Source organism: Bubalus bubalis, chromosome 20 (genome assembly GCF_019923935.1).
Source record: "Bubalus bubalis isolate 160015118507 breed Murrah chromosome 20, NDDB_SH_1, whole genome shotgun sequence".
NCBI lineage: Eukaryota > Metazoa > Chordata > Mammalia > Artiodactyla > Bovidae > Bubalus > Bubalus bubalis.
Window position 1 is genome coordinate 10,358,131 of NC_059176.1, and position 15,408 is coordinate 10,373,538.

A 15,408-nucleotide genomic window follows, 5' to 3' on the forward strand; every position below is an offset into this window, starting at 1 on the left:
AAATCAAAAGTGAGCTCATGCCAGGAGTTAGGGTGACTGTAACGGAGAGGAAGGGTATTTCAGGGGAGACAGTCTGTATGACCACTGTGGTAGCGGTCACAGGAATGGGTGCTTGAGACAGAGTGTCCTGGCGCTTCTGCCACACCTGTGACAGTGAAACCAAAGAAACACTAGCACGTGGCTTATAGCCCTGGCTCGTCTGTGGCTCGTGGCCCTGGACCCACATCCGTGCCTGGTTCTGATGACACTCGCCTGTAACTTAAGACCCTGTGTTGAGGGAAGCAGATGATGTGTACCAAGGGCTCTTTGTACTGCTTTGGCAACTTCTTATGACTCTCCATACACGTCTAAATAAAAAGATATTTGTGTTTTTTTTTAAGAGCGTTCAGTGACCCCAGTAGGGAAATTGGCAGCAGGAAGAGGGGCTCTCGAGGGATGGAGTCTAAAGGAAATTAATACAGGATGACCTCTCCTTGTTATTTTTAAAGTTGTAATTTTATTTCTACTAATTATGACATTAGCTAGCACTTACTGAGTGGCTTCTGTGGGGCACCTACATCACACATGGTCCACGTGGTATGGCCGCTCTGGGGGCGGGTTCAACCTAATCCTTCCCCATGACAGCTCTGTTTTATACGTTTGAGTCTAAGAAGGTACGTGATCTGCCCAAGGCCACAGCGCTGGAAGCACAGGGGCAGCCGAGGTGTGAACATGAACTTTCTGGCTCTATTTTATGACACAACACACCTGTGTTTGCTGCATTTCAAAGATCACTGATAAACGGAATCATGTGTTAAACGAAGGATTTATGTATCTGGGAGGGGAACTCAAGTTCCTGTTATGTCTCCTTGTGCGACATAACCTTCCTGTTTGGTTTGTCCGGAAATGGAAACACGGATGGGTCAGTGCGGCTGTCCTGATACTCAGGGCCCGGGGCATCTAGTCCTCGCCAGGTCAGCAGCTCCCAGCCCCACTCGGAGGCCAGCGAGGCATCCCTGAGTCTGATTACCCACCTGCCCTGTGGCTGCTGCTTTCCCTTCAGGTATGGCGTGGCGGTGCAGGACTTTGCAGGCAGCTGGCGGAGCGGGCTGGCTTTCCTGGCTGTGATCAAGGCCATCGACCCCAGCCTGGTGGACATGAAGCAGGCGCTGGAAGACTCCATGCGGGAGAATCTGGAGAAGGCTTTCAGCATCGCTCACGATGCCCTTCACATCCCCAGGCTCCTGGAGCCAGAAGGTAGCCGTGGTCCTCTCTTTCCTCATAACTTATTTTTAACCTGTAATGCCTTCTGTCCACATGGAAATTCTGGAGAATACAGAAACATCTAACGAAGTCATTTTTATATCTCCTATATTCCTGCCATTGACATCATTTCCCCAATGTTTTTCCTTATATCTCAATACAATTTTTTAACATAATTGGGATCATTCAGTGTATGTATGACTTTGTCTCTTCCTTTTTTGTTTTTTTTTTAAGGCTTTTAGAACTTTTCTTTTATTGTGAAATATAACACACATGTAGAAAAATGCATGAAACAAACATGCATTTTTGTGATTCTCTGATAATCACATGTGAACATCTGTGTAGCTACCAACCAAGTTCACAGCCTGCAGCCCCCTGTGCTTCTTTCCATTGCTACCCATTTTGCTGTTTAATTGTCAAGACGTCTCATATCATTTTGATTTTTTTATGTTCCACCTCTACTACTTTCTTTTGTATTAAACAAGCATTTCTACTTTTTTTTTTTTTTAAAGTTTTTTTTAAAAAAAACCTTTATTTTGTACTGGTTAGCAAATAATTAACCAGTACAAAATAAAGGTTTTTTTTAAAAAAAACTTTTTTTTTTTTTTAAAAAGTAGAAATGCTTGTTTAATACAAAAGAAAGTAGTAGAGGTGGAACATAAAAAAATCAAAATGATATGAGACGTCTTGACAATTAAACAGCAAAATGGGTAGCAATGGAAAGAAGCACAGGGGACTGCAGGCTGTGAACTTGGTTGGTAGCTACGCAGATCACTTTCACTTTCCACTTTCATGCATTGGAGAAGGAAATGGCACCCCACTCCAGTGTTCTTGCCTGGAAAATCCCAGGGACGGGGGAGCCTGGTAGGCTGCCGTCTATGGGGTCGCACAGGGTCGGACACGACTGAAGCGACTTAGCAGCAGCAGCAGCAGCAAATAATTAACAAATAATATTGTGATAGTTTCAGCTGCACACAGTAAAGGGACTCAGCCATACATATACATGTATCCATTCTCCCCCAAACTCCCCTCCCATCCAGGGTACCACATAACATGTATCTTCCTTTTTTTAACCTAAACATTATAATTGTGATGTAAATATTTTGCATGCTGCTAGGATGTCTTCAGTATGTTTTTATTGGCTGCATAATGGTCCGTCTAGTGGGCATACCAAAGTGTACTTAACTCTTTACCACTGGTAGATGTTCAGGTTGTTTTGGAATGGTCTTGTATGCTGCTAAGTCGCTTCAGTCGTGTCCGACTCTGTGCGACACCATGGACGGCAGCCCACCAGGCTCCTCTGTCCATGGGATTTTCCAGGCAAGAGTACTGGAGTGGGGTGCCTTCTCCGTAGTCTTGTATGTAATGCTGCAGTGAACATCTTATTAGATAAAGTTCAGTGTGCATCTCAGATTATTTCCTCCAGGACCACGTCTCATCTGTGGAATGATGCAGCTAGAAAGTACACACCTTTTTAAGGCACCTGGTTATCTCTATCAAATCATATTGCACGTGGGTCAGGCTTGCTTAGGATTTTCTCCAGCAGTGTGTAAGGGTCTCAGCTCAACAGACTCTCTGATGGGATGGGCCGTGAACTGGCCGCTCACAGGGAGGGACTTAGCCAGCAGGGAATAACAGAATCTTGGGTGCAAGGAGTCTTGGATTCTCCATCCCAGCTTCTCTGCTCATCAGCCAAGTGTGAGGCTTTACTACTCAAATCATCCCCCTTCACTTAAAGGGCTTAAATTTCCTGACGTGAAATAAAGAGAAAAAACCTCCCTGTCTGTGGGATCCTTCACCATCAAGCATCCCAAGATCCCATGTGAAAACTCTGTTCTTGTTGTGGGAATGTGAACTGGTTCAGCTCTTATGGAAAACTTCATGGAGAGCCCTCAAAAAATAAAAAAAAGACAATTGTGTGATCCAGCAAACTCTCTGTTGTTGTTCAGTCACTCAGTCATGTCTGACTCTTTGCAACCCCATTGACTGCAGCATGCCAGGCTTCCCTGTCCCTCGCTGTCTCCCAGAGTTTGCCCAAGTTCATATCCATTGAGTCATGAACATGACTATCCAACCATCTCTTCCTCTGTCACCCCCTTCTCCTCCTCCCCTCAATCTTCCCCAGCATCAGGGCCTTTTCCAGTGAGTAGGCTGTTTGCATCAGGTGGCCAAACTATTGGCAAACCTTCTACTGAACATATATTCAAAGGAAATTAAATTTAAAGGAAACAAGCTTGTGCCGGGGTCCAGCCCCGGCTGATCCAGGGTCTTCGAAGGAGAGACGGCTAGGCGGCCTATTCAAATGTTAATTAGATATAATAAAGAGGAATAGAATGAGGATAGCTCAGTAGGAAAATTCAGTGGAGAAAAGAAGCTGAGTGGCTTGGTTTACGCGGAAAATCAATATAACCCGTGACACCAGGTTAGCTCTGACCACGGAGGCCGCAGGCGCCCTCTCGAATAGCGGAAGGTGCCCCACCTTAGACACCTTCTCGAGTGGGTCTTAGAAGCCCAGGCAAATAAATGGTCGCAGAGGACATCCACGCTCCAGATGGACACTCAGCTGGAAGTTAAAGGGAAGAATGACATGGGGAGACCAAGCGTTGGTGAGCAAGGCCCATAGCTTTATTTTCAACAGGGGCTTTTATACCCTAAGTTACACATAGAGGACAATAGGGGATGCAAAATCAGCAGTCTTTGATGCTTATCAAAAACCAGGGTTTCTTTCCTGCAGATTTATCGTATACAAATGGTTTAGGTGATTTACATCATCTTCTGGCCAGAGGCCTATTAACATTTTATGACTCTTGACAAGGACTTATCAACAAAGACTTATTTTCTCTAAGAGTAATTATTTTAAGGTTTGGCGCCATCTTCCGAAGATAAGATTACGTTCCTATAGGGTGGATGTGTAATGGGTTTACAAAGGAAAGAATTTACTACCTTAAGGGTCTAAAGTTACTAACACCAAGGCCACTACTTATTTTTTCTACATACCAACTATATTAATTAATGCACATTCAAGGATACAATTCAGGGGATGTGAAAACTTGGCAACAAACATTGGCTCATCAATGAAATCTTTTACTAGCTTTATTCTGATAGTTTCTAATTCTCTGAGAGGCTCTAAGCTATTTGAATATCTTAAGCTTCCCGTGCCTCTGGAGGCTGGGAGACTGTAAACAATCGTATGCATAGCTGTAGGTGTCCGGGTAAACTTGTCAGGCGAGTTAGAGAGCCATCTGAGGGGTTTGGATTTAAACACTCCTAATTGCCCAGGAACTTTATTAATTGGAGCTGTAAGTTAACTCTTTGACAGAGAGAGTGAGATGGTGGTGGGGGACAGCCCCCAGTAAAGTCAGAGGTGAGAGCACAAAGCAATAAAGTAGGCAGACTCTGGTTTTTGGGGGGTAGATGCTTGAGAATATCCGGGGGCACTCCCGAGGCTCGATCCCGCCTTTGCGTATGCCGAGCCCCCTTCCTCATGACCTTTGTCACGAGTGGAATGTCTCTCGCCGGCTCCCGGCAAGCTTGTGAATTCCCTGGTGGTCCAATGGTTAAGACTTGGTGCTTTCCCTGCTGTGGACCAGAGTTCAATCCCTGGTCAGGGAAATAAATCCCATAAGCTGCACAGTGCAGCAAAAAAGACCCCAGAAAACCCCCAAAACAAAAAAAATAAAACCAAAGGAAACGAAATTGCAGTCTTGAAGAAATATCTGCACACTAGTGTTCATTGCAGCATTATTCACAGTAGCTAAAGCATAGTAACAACCTAAGTGTCCATCAGTGGATGAATAGATAAGGAAAATGCCATGGATATACAATGAGATATCACTCAGCCATGGAAAGAAGAAAATTCTGTCATTTGTAACAACACGAATGAACCTGGAGGACATTGTGCTGAAATAGGCCAATCACAGAAAAATACATGATCTCACTTATATGTGGAACCTAAAAAAGTCAAACTCGTAGAACCAGAGAGTATGATGATGGTTACCAGGAGCTGGGGGTTGACAGTGGAAAAAGTAGAGAAATGTACAAACTCTTGTAAGTTCTGGAGAAGTCTAACATACAATATAGTAACTATAGTTAATAACACTGTATTGTCTACTAGAAATTTGCTAAAAGAATAGATCTTAAGTTTTCTTAGCACATCAAAATAAAGTAACTGTGTGAGATGATGGATGTGTAAATTAACTTAATTGTGAGAGTCATTTCTCAATGTCTATGTATGTCAGACTATCATGTTGTATGCCTTAAATATATACAATTTTCATTTGTCAATTATACCTTGATAAAGCTGGAAAAAATTTAAAAATTTTTAAAAATATAAAAATAAATAAAATAAAACCTGTGTTTTACACGTCCTTCTAATTCCCCTGTTTCTCTTAACAGACATCATGGTTGACACACCAGATGAGCAGTCCATCGTGACTTACGTGGCTCAGTTTCTAGAACATTTCCCGGAGTTGGAAGCCGTATGTCTGTTTTCCTTACCTATAATTCAGAAACTGTACATTTCCATCATGAGATGATGAGTTCTGACCATGAGATGAAGCTGGTGTCTGAGCTGTGTGGCTACTGTAATAACTGAATCTCGATCTCATGTGCCTTGCCACATTTTCATTTCAAAATCATAGCTAACGTGTGCACCGTTAAAAAGCAGAATGGAAAGTCAGGCACACCTCTCACAAACCTCTCCCCATCCCAAACTTTTAAGATGCCCACTTGTTATATGAATCAGCTATTTGATTTTCTAGATGTCAGATGGGATATTTTAGCAGTCTACCAGATTTTATCAGAGTGTGAAAAATTTTAAAGTCAATGACCAAGCACACGTTTTTAATTTTTAGAATCTGAGCATACTTGGTGACTGATTTTTTGGAGCAGAATCAGACCTTTTAGAAGTTGTCAAGACTCTGTTGAACCTCCAGCCAACCCATCCACAAGCCTAGGATTATAGTAGTAATTATCACAACAGTAACAACAGTCCTTTATTGACTTTATTGGAAAATTACTTCATTGGAACACCCATGGCTGGCTCAGGGAAGCTTAACAGTAAATGAGATGGATGAGGTCCCTGACCTTGTGTAGCTTTGTTCTAATAGAGAAAACAGGTGACAAGTCAACAAACACATTATTGTTTCAAGTAGTTAGAAATACTAGACTCCCCTCCGCCCCGCCAAAAAAAAAAAAAAAAAATCGTACAGAACTAACACTCACAGGAGGGACAGGCTGCGCTTTTAGCCGGAGGCTTGTCAGGTCGGCATCCTGTGTGTCTCTGGGCTGACTGCCAGCCCTGCAATCCCACTTGACTCTGTATCATGATTTTCATTTTGTAGAAGAGAAAACGGATGCTCAAAGAGGCTTAAAGACCTCTCCAGGGTTGCCCAGCTGCCAAGCGCAGAGCTGGGGTTTGATCTCAGTTCTCTGTGGTTCCAAAGCTCAGGCATTTAGATTCCTTACAACATATGGGTAAAACTGAGACCCCATTTTGCACAACTCAGAAGAGCCAGGCTGGATCCTTTCCAGGCTTCCTATGTGCGTGTTTCCCATCTGTTTCTGGACCACAGATCACTTTCCAGGGTGCGTTAGAAGCAGGCATTCCATGGGCTGGAATGTTAGCTCTGCCACTTGAAGCTTTGTGGCCTTGAGCTGTTTAGGTAATCTCTCTGATACCTGTCTGTATGAGATGCCATCTGTAAAATGGAAATATGACCCACATTTTCAGGGTTATGTGAAGAGTAAATAGACATGTAAAGTCCTGTTGGCACAACAGTTGATGCTCAGAAAATGGTGATATTAATGTCGTTCTTTAATCTTCATTATGAAATTTGGAAATACTAGGGACTGGGGCTTTTATTAGCCCTGAGCTCTTCAACCTAGGCAGAGTTTGAAATCAACTAAAATTTATGGTGTATGTGTGAGTCAAGGTCATAGCTTGGATTCAGCAAATCTGACACTGGAATCTCCCAAGTGCTGGGGTCAGAGACTGGGGCTGGGGAAGGAGGGGTCAAGCAAGATAGAACACATGGGGAAAGTCCCCCTGACCCACACAGCACAGGGCATCCCCTCAGAACAGTCTGTTTGCATCCCTAGGGGATACAGATGAGGCATCCCAGCTGATCTAGACTCCTGTCGAACCGTTGTTTTTTTAAGTTTAATAATTCGGCTAACTGTAGTACACTTTAATAAATATTCATTAAGCCCTGGTCGTGTGCCAGACACTGTGCCTGGCTTTATGCCCTGACATATGGTTTATTTGGGTAAATGTACCATATGCATTTGAAAAAATGTGTGTTGTACAGTGAAAGCATCAGTAGTCAATTAGGTTGAGTTGGTTAATATGCTGTTCTAATACTCTAGAGAGGTGCCCATTTTTTTTTTCTTTTCCTATCAGTGAGTGTGAGGGAGAAAAGTTAAAAATCTCTGACTTATGATTGTGACTTTATTGTTCTTAGTTCTGTCAGATTTTGCTTTGTGTGTGTGGAAGCTATGCCATAAATGCATATACATTAAGGACTGTTGTTTCTCTTTGAGGTCATCATTTTATTTTTGTTTTATTTCATCATGGAGTAAATTTGATAGGAATATAGGAACTATCATAAGTTAGTATTTGTATGATTTATCATTTTCTATTAATATCTTTCTCCTTTCAGTGTACGTGTGCTTATATTTAAAGCATGTTTCTTGTAAAAATACCTTAGTGTTAGGTCTTGTTTTTTATCCATTTTGACAAGAATTATTAGCGTGTCACCTTATTAGTGTATTTTTTGCCCGTTTGCATAGATGTAATCTACCATCTTATTGTTGTTTTCCACTGGTCCTGTCTGTTTTATGCTGCTTTGTTCTTCCTTTCTCGTTTTTTTTGGATTGCTCAATTGTTTTTTGGTTTCCATTTTATCTCCTCTGTTGGCTTTTTAGCCACATCTGTTTGTTTTATCTTTTTAGTAGTTTTCCTAGGGATTATAATACTCATCTTGAACATACCTCAGTCTACCTTGGATTACTATTAGGTAACTTTTATTTTTTAATTTGGCTGCATCCGGATCTTCCCTGCATCACGGGGGATCGTTTGTGCTGCATGGACTCTAGTGGTGATGCGCAGCCTCGGTAGTTGTGGCACACGGGCTCCAGAGCACACGGGTTCGGGAGCTGTGGCTTGCACGCTTAGTTGCCCCTCAGCCTGTGGGATCCTAGCTGCCTGACCAGGGATTGAACTCACATCCCCTGCTTTGCAAGGCAGATTCTTAACCTCTGGATCCCCAGAGAAGTCCCTCATTGTACAATTTTAAATAGGTATGTATTTTATATATTTTTGAATATGCAGCTGTTTGATCCCACTCACTTTTCTTCTCCCTTCCTTTTGCTATTATTGTCATTTGCTTTGCTTCTGTATACGTTAATTTGTCATGGTTTGTTATTATTTTTACTGTAAGCAGGAGACTTCTTAAGTAAACTTTTAAGATCGTCTTTTATATCAGTTATACATTTACCGTTTTTAAGTACTTCTCATTCCCCTATTCCAGATCCAGGCTTTCATCTGTGATTGTTTCCTTTTAGCCTGAAGAATGACCTTTGTGTTTCTTGAGGTGTAGGTTAAACAGTTGTTTTATGGTCTTTATGCTAATTCTAACCCTGGGTTATCTTTGGGTCTGCTTCTAATGACTAATGTTTCTCTTGATTATGGATCTCTTTGTTTGCTTCTTTGTATCTTTTTTTAAATTTTATTAATAATTTATTGTCAGTAAGAGAAACTGGTTAATAGTGGTTTTCAGTAAAAACCTTTACAAGACCTTGCATCACAAATATACAGACACTATAAAAATTGTGTCGTGGTGGTTTGGGTTCTAAACGATTCTGCAGAAGGTCCTCATTACACTTTCCAATAATGAAAAATGTTTATAATCCTAAAATACAGCAACCCACTTATTTAAGACATGTTCATGGATCAGATCTGTCCTCATCCTATGTACAGCTGGAAATGAATGACTATACTGAAATGTATGAATGAAATGTCCTACTTCAGTTGAAAAGGACAGAGAGTGAAACACTGGTTGTATTAAGAAAAAAAAATCAGGGTGCTAGGTAATTTTAATTTTATGCCATATCTGATATGTGATGAGGTACATGATATTTCCCCCACCCCCAGAGAATGTAACCCTTTCCCAAACAAGGACCTATGACCAGGAGCTGACCATTTTGACCTTCTCAGAACTTGATAAGGACTCTGTTGCAGTTTTATTTAATTTCAGCTCTCTGATTTCAACTAGTTTTAGAATGAGACCAATCCACTCTCCCCACCAGTACATTGGGAGCCAAGCACTGCAGAACCACCAAGATTGCTCTCTACTTTCAGCCCTGCTCTCAGCTGCATCTTTTTTTTAAATTGAAATATAATTGCCTTACAATGTTGTGTTAGTTTCTGCTATATGGCAAAGTGATTCAGTTATATATGTATATGGATCTCTGTACATACATATTCTTTAAATTCTTTGCCATTATGGTTTATTACAAGATACTATACTTCCCTATATTAAGTGCCATAAAGTAGATCCTGTTGCTTATCTATTTTATATATAGTAGTTCGTATCTGCTAATGCTAAATTCCTAATTTATCCCTCCCCCACTTTCCTCTTTGGAAACCACGAGTTTGTTTTCTGTGGCTGTGGGTCTGTTTCTGATTTGTAAATAAGTCCATTTATGTAACATTTGAGATTACACATATAAGTGGTATCACATGGTATTTGTCTTTCTCTGCCTTTGCTTAATATGATAATGTCTAGGTCCATTCATGTTGCTGCAAATTAGCGTTATGTCATTTGTTTCTATGGCTGAGTAGTATTCCATTGTATAGATGTACCACATCTTCTTTATCCATTCATTTGTCTGTGGACACTTAGGTTGCTTCTGTGTCTTGGCTTCTGTAAATAGTTCAGCCGCACCATGCTTATCAGGAGTCCCTGTGTGGGAAAACTAGTATATGAAGAGAAGTGGTTTTTTGTGTTTGAGGCCCTTCTGGATTCAATCTCTCACACCAGCCCAACAATCAGTACAGATTTAGCTGCTCTTTCCTTATCTTAGGTGGGTTCACTTCTCAGTCCGTACCCAGACTAGGCAGTGGCCCACAGGTATGAGGTTGCTGATAATCTCCTCGCTTAGAAAGGGCCCATTCTTCTCCAGAGTTCAGTTCATTGAGATGTCTTTGCAGTCATAGCTTTGAAAATGACCTTCTCTTTAACGTACCTGATGTTTTCACATTTCAGCAGGAACAACAGTCATTTGCCCATCTACAACACTTCCATTCATTCTGAAGTGCTCTTGCTGGTTTGTTTTTGTGTTTTGAGAGGGCACTCTACGTGGCACTTAGACACTGATAATTTCATGGTGCCCTGTGTTTCTTGGTAGGAGGATTTTGTGGATTCTGACAAAGAAGCCCCTATCGAATCCACCTTCGTTCGCATCAAAGAAACCCCTTCAGAACAAGAGAGCGCTGTTTTCCTTCTGACCGAGGACGGGGAGCGAGCCTACACCATCAACCATGAGGCCAGCCACCCGCCTCCCTCCAAAGTCTTCGTCTGTGACAAGCCTGAGGACGCGAAGGAGCCCTGGCTGGGTGGCGTTTCCAGCCAGGAGCTGGTGGACAGCTCCTCCGAGTTCATGAACCAGATCATCGAGCAGGTTCTCCAAGGGATCCCTGGGAAGCTCAACAGCACCAGTGAACCCGCTCCAGAATCTTCCATCCTATCATCCCGAAAGGACAACCGGAGGTCCAACTCTCTGCCAATCAAGAAGACGGTGCACTTTGAGGCCGACACCTACAAGGATGCCTCCTGCAGTCAGGACCCTTTCTACAGTGCAGACCTGCACTTCGAAGGGAGCCCCGGAGAGACCAAGGAGTCGTCCAAGCAGGATGAACAGGTCTTGGCGGCTGACACTGCTGAAGAAACACCGAAACGGGAGGCACCGGAGATCCTGGAAGCAGCCTCGGACGAGGTCCCTGGCGACATGTCCTCAGTGGATGGTGAGATCAGTCATCCTCCGACTTCCTGGACCTCTCCCCCCTGGAATGGGGCATTGGAGAGGGCATCCAGCCCTGGGGACGAAGGCCATCTTCCCTCACCCCCGGGAGAGAACACCGTTATGGCCAATGCCTTGGAGATCAAGGTGAAGCTGCTGATGGTAGAAGTGATGGATAAAGAAGACTATTTTGAAGCCATACCATTAAAAGCCTCAAAGTTTAACAGCGACCTCATCGATTTTGCCTCTACCAGCCAGGCTTTCAACGAGGTTCCTTCGCCTCATGAGAAAAAACCTGCAGAGGAGGAGCTGCCGGAGGATCACCCCGAGAGGTTGGGCAAACGGAGAGGGAAATCCGCCCACAAGAAGACAGATTCGGATGAGGCTCCAGTGAAGCTCGACCAACCCGACCCTCACAAGGACCCTGGAGACCAAGACCAAGGCTATTCTTTGGCCCCCGAGGAGGCCCTGGTGGATAAAAAGCCAGAGGTGTATGAGAAAGCCAAGCGCAAGTCCTTCCGACGCCGCCGTCGGGGCGAGGAGGAAGGGGAAGCCGAGTGCCTCCGGGGGCTCGGGGGAGAATTGCCTTCCAACCCGCCAAGCAGCAGCGTCAGCTTGGAGACCCTCCGCAGCCCCAGCGAGGAGGGCCTGGACTTTAAGCCGTCTCCCCCGCTCTCCAAGATTTCCGTCATCCCCCATGACCTTTTCTACTACCCGCATTACGAGGTGCCCCTGGCGGCGGTTTTGGAGGCTTACGCGGAAGGCTCGGAGGATTTGAAAAACGAAGAGATGGACCTGGAAGAACCGGAGGGCTATCTGCTGGACCTGGGGGCCAGGGAGGATGAGCCCGAGGAGGCCGAGGCCTCCCACAGCAGCTTCAACTTCTCCGGGCTGGGCGAGGACCTCCCCCAGGCCAGCACTGCAGAGGATGCCAGTCCCGCCTCGGAACCCTCTCCCCAACCCTCGCCTGAGGACCACCAGCAAAGGGAGGCCAAAGACAGCGTCCCCGTGCAGGGCCATCAGGTATGTGACTATGGAGTTGGGAACCCTGCGTGGGGAATTCTGTGCTTCTCCCCAAATCCCCTTGTGTGTGCGTGCTAAGTTGCTTCAGTCGGGTCTGACCAAGTGTGACACTATGGACCGTAGCCCGCCAGGCTCCTTTGTCCATGGGATTCTCCAGGCAAGAATACTGGAGTGGGTTGCCATTTCCTTCACCTAAACTCCCCTTCTTCCTGCATAAAACAGAGAAATGCAGCTTCCCGCACAGGCATCCCAGGTCCAGAATTTAGGGCGAAATTCACTCCAGGCTCAGGCAAAGGGCTAGGTGAGCGCCTGAGAGGGACACTGGTCCAGTTTGGCACCCTGGACACCTTGCTGGCCTCCCCGTAGTCCTGGCCCTGCCCACAGGCTGCCTGGGAAATAAGCTGAGGTCATGCTTGGTGGCAGTGGGGGAGTCCCAGCGTAGCGATAGCAGAAATCATTTTCATTAGTGATCACAGCTCCGCCTCTCCTGCACTGAGTCAACTGCAGCCCGTTCTCCTCCAGCAGCTGGGAAAACCAAGCCAGACCTCACACTGGACCCCAGCCTTGATGTTTCAAGGCCTGTTATCTGTTTGGCACGATAGTTTGGCTCCTGCTGTTAGAAGTGGGTTGTATAAACAAGGCCAGGGAGGGACACGCACGTCTGAGCTGGAGCAGCCAGGCACACGCTGTCTGCCACCTCGAGTCTGCCTTCACCTGGCCCAGCAGCTCTAGAGGGGCCCCCAGAGTGAGCGGTGAGAGGGTGTAGGGTCCCCTTCCCCGCCTGCCCCTCCAGACACGGCTGCCTCTTCCCCGCCTCCCAGACGCTCCTTTGCCTCCAGGCTTTGCTGAAGTTGCTCCCCTATCTGGAGGCCTTTGCCTACCACCTGTTTGTGTGTGTGTGTGTCTGTGTGTGTTTGCATGCTCAGCTGCTCAGTCATGTCGGACTCTTTTCGAGTCTCATGGGTCGTGATTTTCTCTCCCAGTAAAGAGGGAGCATTTGTGTATTCATCTCTGGGCTCCAGAGGCCAGCCCGACAGGGCCTGCAAAGCTGCTGTCAATGTACACTGAATGGCAGTTTGGGGTGTCCTGTAAGGACAGGTAAATTAAACCCTGAGCTGATGGAGAGTCAAGACAGGATCCAGTGAGGGCCCAGAGGTGCTCGGAGGAACAAGGAAGCCTTGCCCTCCGGGGAGGCTGCGGAAAGGGAATCTGAGTAACCTTAAAACACGTTTAGGGGGTTTCCCTGTTGGCTCAGCGGCAAAGAACCTGCCTGCAATGCAGGAGACCCGGGTTCAATCCCTGGCTCAGGAAGATCTCCTGGAGGAGGACACGCAACTCACCCCAGTATTCTTGCCTGGAGAATCCCATGGACAGAGAAGAGCCTGGTGGGCTATAGTCCATAGGGTCGCACAGAGTTGAACACCACTGAAGTGACTGAGCACGCGCGCATACAGAAGACATTTAGGGGACTCTCCTGGTGGTCCAGTGGCTGGAACTCCAAGCTCCCAGTGCAAGGGGCCCAGTTTCCATCCCTGGTCAGGGAACTAGATCCCACATGCCACAGCTAAAAGTTCGTACGGTGCAACTAAAGATCTCGCGTTCCACAACTAAGGCCCGGAGCAGCCAAATCGATGAATGAATTAATTTTTAAAAACCAGACATTTAGGGTTTAGATGGGCCAGAAGTGATAGCATCATTTGTGGCTTTGCCAACTCCAGACAGTGGAGGAAAGCCCCTGCCTGAGTGCTGGGGGTGGAGTAGGGTTCTCTGGCCCTGACGGCGTAGAAGCCAAGCATGGCCTGACCAGTTCTTTGGGGCCGAGCACCCACTCTCTGGCTTTGGCTGGAGGAGAGGGCTGGGTGGCTCATAGGTGCCAGCGACCTGCCTGCCACTGTTCTGCCTTAGGGAAAGGAGCCGAGTCCTGCCTTCCTGCCCCTCCCCGGCCATCTGCTGTCTGTCAGAGCAGGCTTGTCCTGTGGGAGACCCCAAAAATCCTGCAGGGTAGGAAATGCCCCTCAGTAGGTCTCAGGGTCCCCAGGTTGGGGATGACAACAGCAACTGGGATGATTCTCTGAACCGTTAGAGGCTGAAAATTTCTTTTCGGGCAAAAGAAAGGGGACCAAGTGGGTGGTGAGGAGAGGGCCTGAGTTGCCTCTCTGCCCCTCTGTGTGACTTAAAATGGCTAATGAGGGGACTTCCCTGGCGGTCCAGTGGTTAAGAATCTGAGCTTCCAGTGCAAAGGGTGTGTGTTCAGTCCCTGGTCGGGGAACTAAGATCCCACAGCCTTGCTGCATGGCCAAGAAAATTAAAAAAAAAAAAAAAAAGGTTGGAAAATGACTAATGAGCGCCTCAGTCTCCTCCCCCAGTGACTGATTGTGGACGCGTAGATGAGGCACTTCAGTCAAAGGCAGGCTTTGCACCTGTGTATGTGGCCAGCATGTGGACAGATGGTTTGGGACAAGGTTGGAAGAGCCCTGGACTGGGAAGGGCTTCGGGAGATCTAGGTTTGCATCTGTTTTACCCTGAGCTGCAGGAGAGCTTGGGGCGAGCTTGCATTTCTGGGTTCGGGGTGGGCATCCGCCCGCATCGCTCATCACTGGGCTGCTTCCTCCGGTGCTCACCGGACCAACCAGCAGGTGCCCACTCCTTCCAAACACACCTTGTAATTGGCTCCCAAGGGTATGTAGCCAGGCCTTGATCCCAGTGAGTGAGCAGGGCCAGGGGAGGGGAAGCGGTGAGGCCCAGGATGACAGGTGAGGTCTGGGAGTCTTGTTTCCTGACAAAGAAGACGACATGGATGGAGAATTTCTCCCATACCCGGCCTTCCTTAGAAAAGAAAAGAAAAAAACTATCTTCTAAATGGACTAGAAAATGCCAAGTTCTGGCTTCTAGTCTTTAAGAAAATCAGTCCTCTCCTTATCTCACCTTTCAGAAAGGTAGCATTTGTTCACTGATGATGGAGGAACTGGCATTTCAGCTTGCTGAGAGTGGGTTTAATATCTGCAGGGAGCTTTGTTCTCCTGGGCCGCAGGGGTCTGGCCACTCTGATCCTCTTATTAGAATACCTGTTGAGCAAGTTTTTCCAGCCCCTGTCAGAATTCTTGAGAGGTATCGCCAACAATT

General features: G+C 45.9%; 1 protein-coding gene across 5 annotated transcripts in view; it reads left to right on the plus strand.

The window, feature by feature from the left end:
* Positions 1-15,408, plus strand: part of CLMN (calmin) — a 123,148-nt gene that overhangs the window by 88,928 nt on the left and 18,812 nt on the right. For all 5 annotated transcript variants that reach the window (XM_044932831.1, XM_044932832.1, XM_025271453.2 and 2 more), the window contains exons 7-9: positions 1,043-1,236; positions 5,638-5,720; positions 10,651-12,285. In XM_044932831.1, the coding sequence (XP_044788766.1) occupies positions 1,043-1,236; positions 5,638-5,720; positions 10,651-12,285 (1,912 nt within the window). The remainder of the gene's footprint in view (positions 1-1,042; positions 1,237-5,637; positions 5,721-10,650; positions 12,286-15,408) is intronic.